The sequence below is a fragment of the Nelumbo lutea genome, chromosome 3 (assembly GCF_056320005.1).
Source record: "Nelumbo lutea isolate HS-2025 chromosome 3, American lotus-T2T, whole genome shotgun sequence".
In the NCBI taxonomy this organism is placed as follows: Eukaryota; Viridiplantae; Streptophyta; class Magnoliopsida; order Proteales; family Nelumbonaceae; genus Nelumbo; species Nelumbo lutea.
The window spans coordinates 6,000,330-6,015,557 of NC_142686.1; the positions used below are offsets into that span (position 1 = coordinate 6,000,330).

At 36.4% G+C, this 15,228-nt stretch overlaps 1 protein-coding gene across 1 annotated transcript; it reads right to left on the bottom strand.

Annotated features, from left to right (window-relative positions):
- Positions 1-3,303: 3,303 nt before the first annotated feature.
- On the bottom strand, positions 3,304-13,518 carry LOC148862573 (glucose-6-phosphate 1-dehydrogenase, cytoplasmic isoform-like). Its single transcript, XM_088979278.1, has 16 exons — positions 13,383-13,518; positions 12,706-12,938; positions 12,225-12,310; positions 11,684-11,753; positions 11,402-11,588; positions 10,596-10,753; positions 10,430-10,498; positions 9,650-9,708; positions 9,146-9,182; positions 8,921-8,992; positions 7,981-8,128; positions 7,620-7,715; positions 6,867-6,937; positions 3,970-4,085; positions 3,706-3,751; positions 3,304-3,616 (listed from the first exon to the last, which is right to left on the bottom strand). The coding sequence occupies exons 2-16, from the start codon at positions 12,892-12,894 to the stop codon at positions 3,449-3,451; spliced, it is 1,572 nt and encodes a 523-aa protein (XP_088835404.1). The 5' UTR covers positions 12,895-12,938; positions 13,383-13,518; the 3' UTR covers positions 3,304-3,448.
- Positions 13,519-15,228: the final 1,710 nt, after the last annotated feature.

The following is a 15,228-nucleotide window of genomic DNA, read 5'->3' on the forward strand; positions in this document are numbered from 1 at the left end:
CTTACGGGAAAAATAATACCGAGGCAAGTGATCTGCCACATTAGCATGACATGTGGACCCACATGTATGGGGCTGACGTGGCATATCGTATAGGCCCACAATTACTATTACGTGTAGGGTTTTTAAGTGTTGACTGTCAAAACGTGCCTCCCCAATATTCCATCCCTCCCCCCCCCCCCCTCTTTCCCGCTCTGATTTTGCTTTTTGGTCATTCAAAAAGGTTCGCTTTTAGGTCCGACAACTGTTCAAGGCGTTCCAAGCAGATTGCAGAGAGCCTGCTGAAACTCTGAAAGGACAAAAATAATTAAATAAAAAATCATAAAAAATAAAAACATGAAAACAAGGGGTGAGCGCCCAAAGAATGGATAAACAGTAGCTTTGTTGTTTCATTTTTCCAGGCCAAGAGGGAAGAGCTAAGTGGGGCCATCCTTGTCGATGGCCAAATCCCCAAATTAGATTTAGATTGTGAGAGAATTAATGTCATAAATAGTATACTACAAACTTTTGTTTGTAGGTTTGTTTATTAATTAATAACAATTATAATACTGTATAAGCTAGATGTTTGGACTTAGGCGTGCCGTTTTATTATGACTGCATATCGTTTTCCTCAACTTCTAAGTCCAGGGCTATGTCACTAAAGCAATCCTATAAATGATTCGGATCAATAAATAATACGTCTTGCCGTCAAGAAGCTAATTCGATGCTGATGTGGGATAGCTTGGCCCAACCCACTCGGGCTGGGAGGCCCGTATGGCTTTCATTCGTATGGCTTTCATTCGAGGTATTCATCTTCACTTACCTCTAGCACGTTTAAGTATAAATAGGAAGTAACTATCCCTTAAAGGGGATACGGAACAAAAAATTCCAACACCACTCCACATTTACTCCCTGCACCTACCTTGTCTTCTTAGCATTTATTCAGGGAGATCTGGTGCATCCGAAGACTATCTCTAAGGCCTCTCCTACACCTTCTCCTACTTTACACCTCGTACTAACTTGAGCGTCGGAGTCTCTATTTCGGGTATTCGCCCGATGCCTCTGGCTTTCCCTATCTTGTAGTATCTCTAGTCACCAAAGACTTCGCCTTGCCTACATTCCTCGGCTACCATAGTTCTCGAAAGGAATATCTCACCTCGGCTTGCAGTCCTCAGCTTCAACCCACCTCTTCTGAGGCCTCGGGGTCCTCAACCAACACTCAAAACTTGAAGAGTAAATTTACCTCATTGCCCCCAGTCAATCCATGCGGCAATAGATGCAATGAACTAGATCTTATCAATTCTTTCCTTCTTCTTTGTATGGGCCAAAAAGCCCGGCCCGGCCCGACCTATAACTAAACCTAAAAACCCTAGTTGAAGACCCCCTCTTTTTTTCACCTCTTTGCCTCTTTCCTTTCTTTTTCCAACCGAACCATTCTTCTCCACATCCTCCACATTTCTCATCCTCACACTCTCAAGCAGCACACAACCGACAAGGCGGTGAACGTTCATCGGTGCAACTCTGGGGTGAGTCCTCACTCCTCTCTTTCTTTCTCTCTCTGACTCTCTCGTTCCTCTCAAATCTCACTTCTCTTTCAAATCTCAGACACCGGCGACGGTGAGGCGACGAATATAGGCACTGGCGGCGGTGGTGAGTTCTCTCTCTCTCTCTCTCTCTGATGTGAACTAATCACTATTAAACCTAAAATCGCGAATCACAGCTCACAGACCACAGTCACTGCAAACTCAGTTCCGACGAACACATTCACCAGCAAACACAATCGGGCTTTGGACTTTTTATCAGAGCCGGGATCGGGCCAAAGTTGTAAGCCCATTGGTCGAACCGGACTCAGGCCTAACAAATTTTCATTAATGAAGAATAAAAGCCCGACCCGAGCCTGACCCATGAACAGGTCTAATCTTCATAAACTTGTACGGTCGAGCATCGAGAGAAAAATGCAAGTGAGACTGAGAAGGCGGGGAGGACGTTTCGTTATGTTAAGTAGGGGGGTCACCGGGTCAGTTTATTTTGATAAAAGGGTGGGCATATTTGTCTTTTTGGGGATTCCATTTCCAGCTTCCCTCGTTATAGTTCCTCAGTCCTCTCCTGTTTTTTAGTTCCTTCAAACAATCGTCGATATTCGGTCAATATTCCAGATTACCAACCAGAAATATCTCGCCGAGATGCCCTTAATAAAGCAAGTTGAAATAGAAAGGGTGTCAAAGGCAAACCTCAATTATCTTTCTTTGCTTAAATTGTAAACCTCCGATTAGTAGTTGATTGAACCCAACGCCAACCAACCGATCAAGTTGCGATTGAGATTAGTTTTTATTTCAAGCGCAACAGATTGAATCATCACCAAGGGAGTCATGTAATTGGGGCATGGATTTAATGCTTTGAGTTTGTAGGCAGTTTGGTTCAAGAAGGGGAAGAAGAAGAATAAGAGTGCAGCAAGGAAGAGATGGGGGGGTGTGGTTGAAATCTTAAAGTTGAATGTAGGTAAGGTGTTCGAACATATTCCTTGAGTGACCCACCTCTTCAAGGTTTTACTTCCTTACGCTACCTACGAGTCCTGTCCTGCTTCACCATTTATACAACTACCCAACAAGAATATTGTGTTGGCTTAGATGATGGGCAGCTCTACGGCTCTACCTAAAATTCTATTGGCTTTTAAGTTTGGAATGTAGACTTATTGAACGGTTAATTGAAAAGGCAAAACATTTGGTTTTCTTAGACAGACCTATAAGAAATAATTAAAAAGAGAGGAGCTTTTCTCAGTTCCTCTCCAAGTAACGAATGACATCATTTTTTTATGGGGCCCCCTCTGGTTCTTATGGTAAGCTTTTTATGGCCTTACCCCAAGAAAGGCAATTCTTTTCAAAAGAACATAATTGAACGAACAAAGATGCATCCAGTATAATGAGAAACCAAGGAGTTCAATGGTTAACCTGTATGGCATCTCGGAGCTAAACTACAGCTGGTTCTTTACCTTTGACAAAAAATGGTAAAAGTAAAATCCATTCCGCTTAGGCAGTGAGATATTGAATACTTGAATACCACCATTGTCAAGCAGATCATAGCAAAGATCTAATCATGGCACATACTGGACCCAAATTCATCACCAATTACCATTACATTGATGAAATACTCGAACAAGGTTCAGCTGCTGTTCAGCAGGCTGTGGAACCAATGAAAAGGTTTTACGCCAGTATTTAAGATACATGGGGCATGCGTCTTTTACAGTGGAGCCTATAAATTTATTACTGGCGTGGAACCGAATCATTGGTTTCACAGCCCGCTAAACGGCTAAACGGCTAAAGCGTTCAGTTCAGCAAATCCAAATTCATATTAGGATATCATTCATTCATTTATTTTCTATTTTAAAATATTTGGGAAAGCCTCACTGATAAACTGGACGGAGCAAGATCATTTACTATTTTTTATAGGCGAACCCTAAAATTCCTAGCTACGATTACAAGGAGGGTGAGATCCATACATAGCCGTGTGTTTGCCTGTAACCGGCTTTTGACAGCAGCACATCTGCTTCTACTGGACCACGGCTACCTGGTTTGTATGGAAGTGGCTTCAGCTCTCCATCATCAATTCTGTGCAGCAATGGAGTGAAAATCTCCCATGCAGCCTGTAGACCATAACATCACATTAGTAAAATTTTAAGCCGAGATTGTATATATAGGAGGAGATTTCAAGCCAAGCGTGGGAGGTTCTTACCTTCAACTCATCTCTGCGAACAAAATGCTGCTGATCACCTCGTATTCTGCAAAAAGAATCCGAGCCAAATTCATTGTGACAAACACAAAAGATATAGTTGTGATGTCAATGGTCATTTTCATGGACAGTAACTGTCCTATATTTCTAATACTTCAAAAAATAAAATAAATTTATTATATAGTAACAGCTCAAAATATATGTACTTTATGAACACTATGGGTACACATAAGCATATTTAGAAGATACAGCGATTTGGTAGCATACGTGTCAAGAATTAACCGTTCATAAGCCTCAGGAATTGTAACTCCTTGGTAACGCTGCCCATAAGACAAGTCTAGTTCACTTAGTATGGTTGACATTTCCAGTCCCGGTTGCTTGACCTGCAAGATGAAGATCAAAGATGATAAAGGAGCATTCAAAGAGGTCAAACACGATAATTCTTGGTATTGGTGAACAGACAAATTTCTGATTGATGGGAAACCAATTCTCTCTGTAGTTTCCATAGATGTTATTCTTCGTAAGATAAAACCATATCATCGAAGTTAGTTCGAGAAAGCCCTATTTCTTATTATGGTGAGACACTCCTAATTAATAGGACAAATATTTGAGAAAAAAACCATACACAATTTATTTTCATTATCATATACGTAAGGTAACGTGGCAACCGAGGATGTGCCCAAATTAGCTCCCCAAAATGATAATTGAGTGTTGTTACCAGTTGATAACAACATTATGAAGTTACAGGTAATCAATTTGTACTTCGAGGAGTGGCATGATTTGAGTGTAAATACATATCATATCTTAAATTCAAGTGTCATGTATCATTCTTTCATTGAATAGAAATGCATAAAAGTATTTACAAAGTCGGGAAAGGCTTGGCTGTTTGGAAAAACACAGCCTGGGCTGTTTTGAAGCTTCCTGCACATGGCACATAACCCCACTTAGTTCTTAATTTATCTTTTTAATTAAAAGAATATTGATTGACATTACTTTTTTACCCCACACCCATGCTGATGTGTCATGCGCAAGAAGCTCCAATACAGCCAAGCTTTTCTCAGTCAGTTCAGTTCATGTAGTTTTTCAAAGGTGGATCACTCGAATTGAAGATTACTGAAGAGCTATACTAAAAGCCTCATACCTATGATGATGGACGAACCATCAGTAAATAAACATGTGAAAGGAACATTTCCTCGGATATAACTGTCAACCAGCCCAGCTGAGCTTAACATTATCCAGCTCAAGTCAGGTTCCTGATAGCCTAAGATTAGGGGTCAGAGCTTGGTTCCTCGAGGTTTTAATGGGGCCTGGTTCACCTAAGTACCTAACTGATAATAAGCCTACTTCAGATATTTGCAAGCCCACCAACCCAGTTCTTGAAGTTACCAGAAATAATAACAATAAAATAATATAAACTAATGTTTCAAAAACTAGAACAGTCCATCCAGTCGAATCAATCAAATCAGAACTCGAGCCTTGCTGTTCAAGAATAATCAGCCAGTTCTGGTGGTTTGAAGCTAAGCATGGAATTAGACCACCTTACAAAGCAAGGTCTGCTCCAGTTTTCAGGACATTGATAATAAGAACGACAATAAATTAATGGCAATGAAGAACTATTAAGATCATGTTTGGTTCACTGCTCTGGGCCTCATTCTTTTAATTCTTTTTTTTTGATAAATCTCATTATTTTAATAGTGTTTGGTTACAAATTTTTTGCCATGGGCCACATTCTTTTTAGAATGAAAAATCAGCCCATATCACAAAAATTGAGGTAGCCTGCAGCATGAAAAATAATCATGCCTCATCTTGCTCATTTTCATTCTTTGAGGAAACTCTGCCTACAAAACTGCTGCCATAGATGTGTACTAGCGGACTACCATGGAAGTACTTTCACGAAAGTACTTTTATAAAAGTAATTTTAAACAAAAGCACTTTTATGAAAGTACTTTACAAAAACACTTCTATGAAAGCACTTTTATAAAAGTACTTCTATGGAAGTACTTTTATAAGAGCACTTTTACGAAAGTACATTTAAAAAGTACTTTTCCAAAAGCACTTTTGCTAAAGCACTTTTATCAAAGTGTTTTTATGAAAGCATTTTTTAGAAAGTACTTTTCAAAAGCACTTTTACATAGGGCACTTGTCAGTGAAAAGATTTCATTTTTAGGAAAAAAAGTGTTAGGTTCATAGCAATATTTTCTCATTCTGCTTATTTTTACCCATTTTTGTCCATTTTAGAATTTCATCTTGGATAAGAATGAAAAAGAATGAGAATCGAACCAAACATGGCCTATCTATAGTAAAAGCAATCCTAGAAAAAGCAGAAACAGAACAAGCTTAGATGAGACATGTTTAGTACACAGGCTTTGCTCATAATGAGCTCAGCTTGAAAGAAATTTGAAGTGTGTACTGAAAAATGGTATCCACCACTAAAGCCACAATTAAAAATTTCATCAAGCATAGTGAAGATGCACATGTTTTTCAACAGAATATGCAAGACTTTCTTTTCTTTCCTTTCATTCTTTTCTTTTTCTTTTTCTTTTTTTTTTTTTTTTGTGAAAAAGGGGAATACCGGAATACAGTTATAAGTTCATAGAAAAGAGGGAACCTACTTATCAAAAAAGAAAAGAGTACAAATCGAATGGAGTCTGAGCATATCCTGCCAAGGCTTCCATGCAGCAAGTATCAGAAAATTTTACCTCAAGGCTGCGTTTGGTTGCAGTGCAAATAAATTTGCTCTGATGCAAAACTATGGCAGTACAAATGATTTGGGTGTAAAATCTGATTTTCTTTTGTTTCAAATTTTACTTTATTTTTTGTTTGATTGCAGTAAAAATGAAGTAAAAGAATATCTGAAACAGAATGAAGTAGAACCCAAAACAAAATTAGACCAAATTTTGCGTTATTTTCATTTGCACTCCCATGCATTTGTATTGGTGCAAAAAAGATTGTACTGCAACCAAACGGAGCCTATGGCTCAGTTTGGAAGGAGTGCAAATACGAATATGTAGAGTACAAAACCTTGTATTTTGTATGTATTTGCACTGTACATATGTGTAATTGTACTCTTCCCAAACTGAGCCTAAAGAACAAAGGGAGCTTTACAGGCAACTACCATAAAGAAGGTGAAGCGGTAAATTTGTATGTAATATAAAAATACTCACTGTAAGTTTCATGTACATGGCCTCTGAAGGTTGCAAGCGTATTACAAATTCATTTCTGCCCTGCCTTTTACCTATGCAAGATAAAAATGGTGTGGATTACAAGAAGAATTGTGAACTTTAAAATTTGAAAGATAGTCCAGATATGCGAATAACAATAGGAAAACAGATGACATGGATCATGAAGAAGCCATTACACTGATAGTAAAACATTTTGATTCATTAATTAATGTTGAAAGTTTGCATATTGAGATCTTTGGCTTTGTCAACAAACAACCTAGATATGCATGGCTTAAAATTACATGAATTGTAAACTTAAAAAATTAGAACATGATCCAGATATGCAAAGAACAATAGGAAAACAGGTTTGTCAGATGGTATGGATAATAAAGGAGATATTACACTGATGGTAACATATTTGAATTCATCAATAAATGTTGAAATTTTTCATATTGAGATATTTGTCTTTGTCAACAAAAAACCTATTTATGCATGGTTAAAGTTACAAGAATGCTCCTTTTATGCTTGAAGGACTGATAAGTATAGGATTACCATGTAGACTTGCCCATATTATGGGTAGATATAAATGGATCAAAATCACAATACTCACTGAACAATGGAGAAATAGATTCTCATGTAATTTGCATGTTGTAACAGATGATTACTGATTTAGAGAACTTGAGAGTGTTTGATGAACAGAAGAAAAACAATTAAATGGACTTCACTTAGGGTAAGAAAGAATGACTTATATCGTACATCTAAAGATATCTCCTGGAACATCCTTAAATTGAACACGAATTTCTGCCTTTCTTGAATTTAATGCCTTTCCTGCCTTGAGTATAAAAGGAACACCTGCATTAGGAAGTAAGAATTTGCATGTAATGACCAATATGTGGCAAAACATAAGAGTTAAGTATTTATAATCTAATATTATGGTTATGTTAATCTAGTGCAAAGGAATACATAGACATTCTACATCTGAAATATGAGGGCAGAATTGCAGTTTATAGGTTCAAATTTCTGCTATTCTCTTTTGCTTCTGATAAGATTTGACAAAAATTTATTCAGAATAACTGAAGAAATAATTGAAAATTCAAGAAAGGAAAATCTATTAGACCTTCCCATCTTTCATTGTCAATTTGCAGAACCACGGTTGCAAAAGTTGGGGTATTTGAGTTGTCAGGTACTGTTGGGTCATCTCTGTAGCCCTCATACTGTCCAAGAACAACTTCCTCAGATTTTATAGGTAGGACTGATTGAAGTACCTGAAATTTCATGTCATAATCATCAAATGGTCCATGCAATGGGCATATGTGAGATATGTAACATAAAATTCTGAAGAAAGCAATAAGAACTTCTGAAGTGTTCTTTGAGTATAGGTTATAAAAGTAATAGTCCTATGAATCAAAGATATAATTAGGCTGTCTTTTAATTGTCCCAACAAAGCAACTTTTTTTTATTTGAAAGCAAAAAGAACACTTGGTAACCACCCGATCAAAAAGCAACTTTATTGGAGCACATAATCCAATTTTCTTGTTTTTGGTTAAAGTAAAAAAAATTGGCTTTGACTCAAAGCACAATAGTTGCTTCTACTGAAAACAGTTATTAGCAAATAGGGTAAAAGTTTCTGATGGTTTCATACGTGACAGTAAATAATAAATTGAGTTTATTATATTTGAAGTAGGATGAATTAAAATCTGGAATCAAGTGGATCCCACAAAGTTTTTTTTTTTTTTCTGAGATAGTGCTACTAAATTTATTTTTTGTTTTTCTCTCCAAAAGTATAAAATTTTTTACAGCTTACCAAACTCAATTTGGTCTGATTATCTGCAATGGATTAAACATTTAGCTTATGCTTTTTCTTAGGTGTTCAATTGAGCACTTAAGAAAAAGCAAATCCAGAAGAGGAATGGGTCTTGTAATCTATTATTCCTGGTCAAGATATTTTTCCATGACAAGGAAATGAGTGGGAACTTTTGAACAACTATTGGAAATATGGATTTTGTAGATAAGATGAGAAATGGAAATGAAACTTGTAAACCAATTATGTTCGATACCTTCACTTTCTCATCTCTAATGTGCTCAGGTCTAAGAGAAACAGGTTTCTCCATGGCAACCAAGCAGAGAACCTACAATTGATGGGAAACAACAAGCATGTGACTTGACAGACACCAAAAAGAAACTTTTAGATTTAAGTTTCACACTGCAACTGAATATTACCAATTTATAATAGAAAAAGAGTCATTTTCAGAATAATGGCTAAGAAAGGATCCTAGAGCTACCTGCAACAGATGATTTTGAATGATATCACGTATTATTCTGCAAAACAGCAAAAATGTTTACTTGTTAATTGAATGGGAGTACACAATCCAACAGCACAATAACGGTTAAAATCTTTGAGAAAAATGAACCTGCCTGAATTGAAATACAGAAATCCCAAAAGTACAATAATGAATCATTTATTATAAAGAATAAATGTATGCTTGCATTGATTCCCAATTTCCATGGAAGTACAAATATTGTGAAGTTAATAAGGGTGCTGACATCTTAGCTACGGAATATGTGATTCCTTTTCTAGTAATGTGCTCACAACAGGTGATGGTTTGCCTATAAAGCAAACAGTTCTATTTTACTTCGTTTAATTATTATTGTTTCTTGGAGAAGGTGGAGCAACTGTGACTATCAAGTGCTTTTGACAGTAGATATTTTCTTTAAAAAGTAAGCAAAAACCAAGAATTGCACACTCTGAAACTTGCAAGGATGTCACAAGAATCCAGAGCACATACCCGTACTCATCAAAATATCCACCACGTCCTTCTGTTCCAAAATCCTCTCTGAAGACGATCTGCCAAAATGAATGTAGATATTGCAATTTCTTAATAACTGCAGTTCACAATATAGTGGTCAGTTATGTTCAGGAAAGAGATTAGTTTCCTTTTGACCTGGCACTCAATTATGAATGTCAACATTCACAGATTTAGTTGTAAAGCTTGTATAAATTGGAACTAATGTATGATGTATGCTTTGTAAGTGGTTTTGAATTTCCCATTCAAGAATAAGTTCTCTGGCCTTCCATTAATTGAAGCAAATATGGTCTTATTTGAAAGGCCCGTGGTGAGGTAAATATGGTCTTACCCCTTTACTGAACACCTTGTTCAGCTGGACTCCTATATCATATAATTCGTAGGCTGATGCACTTGCCAGAGATGGAGCAGGGAGGCAGGCCCTTGACTGGAGGGCTCCTGGACCAGGGATTCATATATAGATTTGTTTTGTATTCTGAGATAGTTTTTCCACTTCTACTCTTCGCATTCCCTTTATCTGAAGCTGTTTCATTCCCTACTATTACTTTTTGATAATGGGGTTCCCCTATTTTATATTAATGAAATCTCTCTGATCACCAAGTAAGATAAATAATTGTATATGCTTTGCAAGTTATGGGTCATTTCAGGTCATGAAAATTCAGGAAGGAGTGTGGAATTCAAATCTAACTCCACCCTCATGATCTAAATACAGTCTAAATGATCTTCAAGTATATCAAAAACAGTTACCTAAAAGATATTTACCTGTATGCTATCAATATTATCACGATTCCAGAGGGGCAAAAAGAAACGATTTGCAAAACGAAGGACAAGCTGCAAAGGAGGAGATAGTAAAGGTGCTGAGCATCAGTTGGGGTGGGGAGGAATAAAGTGGACCAACAGAAATTAAACCATTTAGGGCATATATTACCAAGTTCTGCACCAGTTCCTTTCCCAAGTAGTGATCAATACGATAAAGCTGTGATTCGTCAAATAAATCACCAAGCTGAGTGCTGAGTTTCTCTGCAGATTCCAAATCCTTGCCAAAAGGTTTCTCAACAACAATGCGTGTCCAACCACCACGGTTAGCTGAAAAAGATGGAAATAATCTTAATCCATAACAATATACTTTCATATGTTCTGAAACAGTATTATGGCAATCCTAGTCTGTAGTATATTTAGGATAGCAATAAGTTGTCACAAATGACCTACGTATGTATGTAATTAAATATGTAGACCTATAAGCATGCATTTATTTCTGTGTTTCTGTGATGTATAAAATAAATATAAATTCCGAAGAATAACTTAAGAGATATGATAATAATTTTTAAGATATAATGCTTCTCCAATTTTATCCCTTTTAAACTATACGAACTACATAAAGCCAACATCATAACATGGGGCCAGAATTACACAAAAAGCAAAAGCAATATAAATAGTCAGTAGTCACCTTCAATGTGGATCATCAATCCAAATCAAAGATTTTCCGTCCATTACAGTTTTATTCCTTCTTCCTCTTTTCAGTGACTGGATTAAATTAATAGTTAACTTATATGATGAGGTGGTAATAGGCATTCTAACTCAGCATGTCAGCATGAGGTGGCCATCATGCAATGAAGAGGAAGAAAAGAAAAAAAAAAGAGTGTTTTCTAATATCCAAAGTGCAGGTTGACACGAACATGGAATGTAATATATTCAAGAGAATTTTATGCATTCATCTCCATAAGGAAGACTTACATTTATTCATGCAAAAGCGCCTGATCATCTTACAGACAGTTGGATACACCGATGGAGGAAGTGCAAGATAAAAAAGTCTTTGGGATGACCCTTCCTGAATGTTTTTTGAGATTTCATGCTTTGAGATTTCTTTATCTAATAAACGGAACCTGTCCTCAGCATCGTAAGAACCACTGACATATTTGATCTGCAAAAATTGAGAAAAGCATTTGGAAGTTAGTGTAGTAGTAAATAATTCATAAATGATAAGAGGATTATGTGCGGAGAAATATCCATCTTTACCAATTGCAAAAACTTTGATACATCTTCAGAGTGTGTGTGTGGAGGACCCCCTTTTCCATGGACAAGATATCTGCAGTTAACATAGCAGCAGCAGTTGTCAAATGCATTAAAACAAGCAGTAAAAAAGAATCAAAGAAATTAAGCAGAAAAGAGAAGAGCATAGACAAACAGGATATAGCAGTTCGTGTGTGTGTGTGTGTGTGTGTGTGTATGACCAAGTTCATAAAGAGCAGGTACTGATCTCCCATATCAGATTAAACCAGATTTGGTTTGTAATTTGCTCAACATCCCTTAAATTAAGTGGATGCCAAACAATAAGATAAACAAGTGACTATAGTTCCCTTAAGTCAACCGAAGAGATAATTTCCCTACACAAAAACATCTAGAGTAAAATTTTCACATGTGATATACGTATCACCATGAAATAACTTTCCTTGTAGAAGACGAACAAAGAAAGAATACCAGTTAAGCACAGATAAAATAGCATAAATAGAATATGGGATAAGAAAATTGCATAAACACCAGAGGTAAGAGATCTCACCCACGTATGCGGGCTCTCAACTCATCATCTGAAATCTTGGTTCTAGCATATCCAAAAATATGAACATCACTTGATTGTAGGAAACCCTATGTAAAGCCAAAGTAAGATTAGTTCATGAACAGGAGAATCATGCACATCATTCGAATTTAACCTAGTAACCCTTCTAGAAATGATACACTATTTTGTGGGTTTGGACTTGCTTCCTGAACGAGTAGAGAAGATGGAACCTCTCAAAGTTAAGTAGGAATAGTGATAAGTTATGAGTATCGCTATGGCAGCCAGTGGAGGAAATTAATGATCCATGAGCATATTCCATAAAGAGTTCATTTAGTCATATTGTTTCCAAGAAGCGATTGCATGGGAATATTTATCTGGCTCACAATAAGCAATATAAATATTTGAGCTCTCAACTAAATGACATGGATAATGATACATGGAGAGACCCTAGTGAATGAGAAAAAGCAAGTATAATCCAACAAACCTGCCGGTACAGACTGAAAAGGGCTGGAAATGTCTTCTTTTTTGCAAGGTCACCAGAAGCACCAAGCACAATAATGGAGAGGCATCCAGTTTCCAGCTTATTAACGGAGTCTCTCCTATCTGAGAAGGAATCATTTCTCAAAGTAGGCCCCTTTTCCACGGAGGGAGCACTAAATGGCATCACGGGCATGGCGTCTTACAAGTATGCTGGTATGGTGAATGTTATCACTCGATCTGCATTGAATTTAATGTATACAGGCATTAGAGCCGTAAACTATTAGCTCCATTCCTCTATTATACATGAATGTATACAGAGAACATTGAAAGTAGAGAGGGCAGCAAAAGGAAAATGAATCTTAAAAGTGTTGAATTGGTAGGTAATTGGGCAATTGATACAAAGCAAAGAAAGAAAGTGAGATATATATATATATATATATATATATATATAATTGGCGAAATTTTTCATGGATTCATAGTCGAACAGAGTCCATCATCTACCCATGTTCTAAACTAACTAAAGAACCAAGGTGACATAAAGTGAAAAACTGAAACTAGGAACAGAGTAATTAAATATATATGTAATCCAGAATTCTGCAGTGAGCTGCAGAGTACTTTTCCCTAAAAACAACAGCACCGAAGAGCAGAGAAGAGTAACTGAGCTGCTTCAGAGTAAGGTACCTCTCGTGGCAATGCGATCTCCGAAGCAGAAGAGCTCCTGGATTTGTTTCCTTTGTGTCACCGACTCCCGCTCTCACTACGAGAGTTATTCGTGCCATGTGCTTATGTAGTATGTAGCCACCCAAGTCGACGTGGTGCATGACGTAATCAAGCCATGTCTAAATGAAAATAAGTACTTTTTTGTCATTCTCTGGAAATAGATGGGCTGTTTATGAGCTTTCCTCTTCCGCCTTTTTAATAGGATGCGACCCCATGTCTAGGATTCGAGTCTCGGAAGGCAGACCTTGATGGATGTAGGGCTGCAAACGAAACGGATCGGATCGGAGCCGACATAGTCCAAATTTCATTTATTCATATTTGAATCCCAATCGGACCATATTTAATATTTGATAAGATGAGCTAAAAATAATTTTAATATTATATTTATATTCTGATTTGAATTTAAATATATATGTTCATATATACTTCAAAGTTATATTGTATCTATCATTGAAGTTGATATTAGAGTTATATTTTCACTAAATTATCGTATGTTTAAATTTTATATAAATAATTTCAATTCATTTTATTCATAAAAATAGGGGTGGATTAAAGCCAATCCAAGCTGAATTTGGTTATTTGAGCTTGGCTTGCTAAAACTGTCTTAGGTTCGAGTTCAATCTGAGCTCGAATTTGGCTCGGCTCGAACTCGATTACAAGCTAAGTTTTTTTTCTAAAAAATAAAAAGTATACATATAATATATATATATATATATATTTTACATAAAAAATTAAGAATTATAAAAATCATTTATTATTATACATATAAAAATTAAAAATATACATATAAATAATATTTTTATTTTACATACAAAAAATAAGAATTATAAAAATTATTTATCATTATACATAAAAAATAATAAATAATAAATAATATTATATATAATAAAAAATATTTATTATATATATGCATATGTATATGTATGTATGTATATAATAAAAAAATATTTATTTATTATAGTAGGCTCACGAGTCTCATTAGCCGAATTTCACTAGATTCGAGGTCGACTCAATTAACAAACAAGCCTATATTAAGATCAAATTTGATTCAATGCTCAATTTAAATTAAACTGAACTGAACTTTTCACGAACCAAATTCGAATAATTCATGAGAAGCTCGAGTCGTGACCACCCTTATTTGCGTTCCTAAATTTGATGCCGAATTGCTGACTACCCGAACGAGTCGGATCTGCTACACACAACTCCACCCATAAGCCCCTGGAGATGTTCCCGATGCAAGTCTGTTTATTTATAGCAGAAGATTCCGAATACAACACAAGAATTCCCTGCCCCTGCTATCGATGGGCGCGCATTATACATCATTTGAACCGTTGATTGGAACGATCACGGCAAGGAGCATCGACGGGGCCGAGACTGAGCGCAGTTGGATGACAATCTGATTAGACGAATTTCGCACATTGATTTACAAATTCAACAGTAAAATGAGAATTGGAATGGAGAAGACGTAGCAAATTGAGATTTGTTTTGTTAGGACTTTGGGGCGAAACTTGCCTGTCTTGACCAATGAGAATGGAGAGAGATAATCCTATCAGAGACATCCCTGCTACAAACTAGAAAGTAAAAGTAGAAACATCCACTTGCTACGCCAATCAACCATTATCCATTATTCTTTTCTCCTAATCAGAGAAAATTAATGTATGCATATGCGACAATTAGATATGATCTCGTGTGATGTGGTTATCAAAAAGAATTATTCTTTATCAATTAATTATTTACTATTTTGTATTTTGATCAGCTTTGTGATACCTCCACTTTGGTCAGAGACAAGTGTGGAATGGAAGGAACC

What these genes read in the sequence shown, in the direction of transcription:
- LOC148862573 (XM_088979278.1), bottom strand. Translation starts at nt 12,894, where the DNA reads ATGCCCGTGATGCCATTTAGTGCTCCCTCCGTGGAAAAGGGGCCTACT. An exon ending in TCCAGGAGATATCTTTAGAT is followed by an intron (nt 6,938 to 7,619) that starts GTACGATATAAG and finishes TATCTTGCATAG; the next exon opens with GTAAAAGGCAGGGCAGAAAT. An exon ending in CCATGTACATGAAACTTACA is followed by an intron (nt 4,086 to 6,866) that starts GTGAGTATTTTT and finishes TTCATCTTGCAG; the next exon opens with GTCAAGCAACCGGGACTGGA.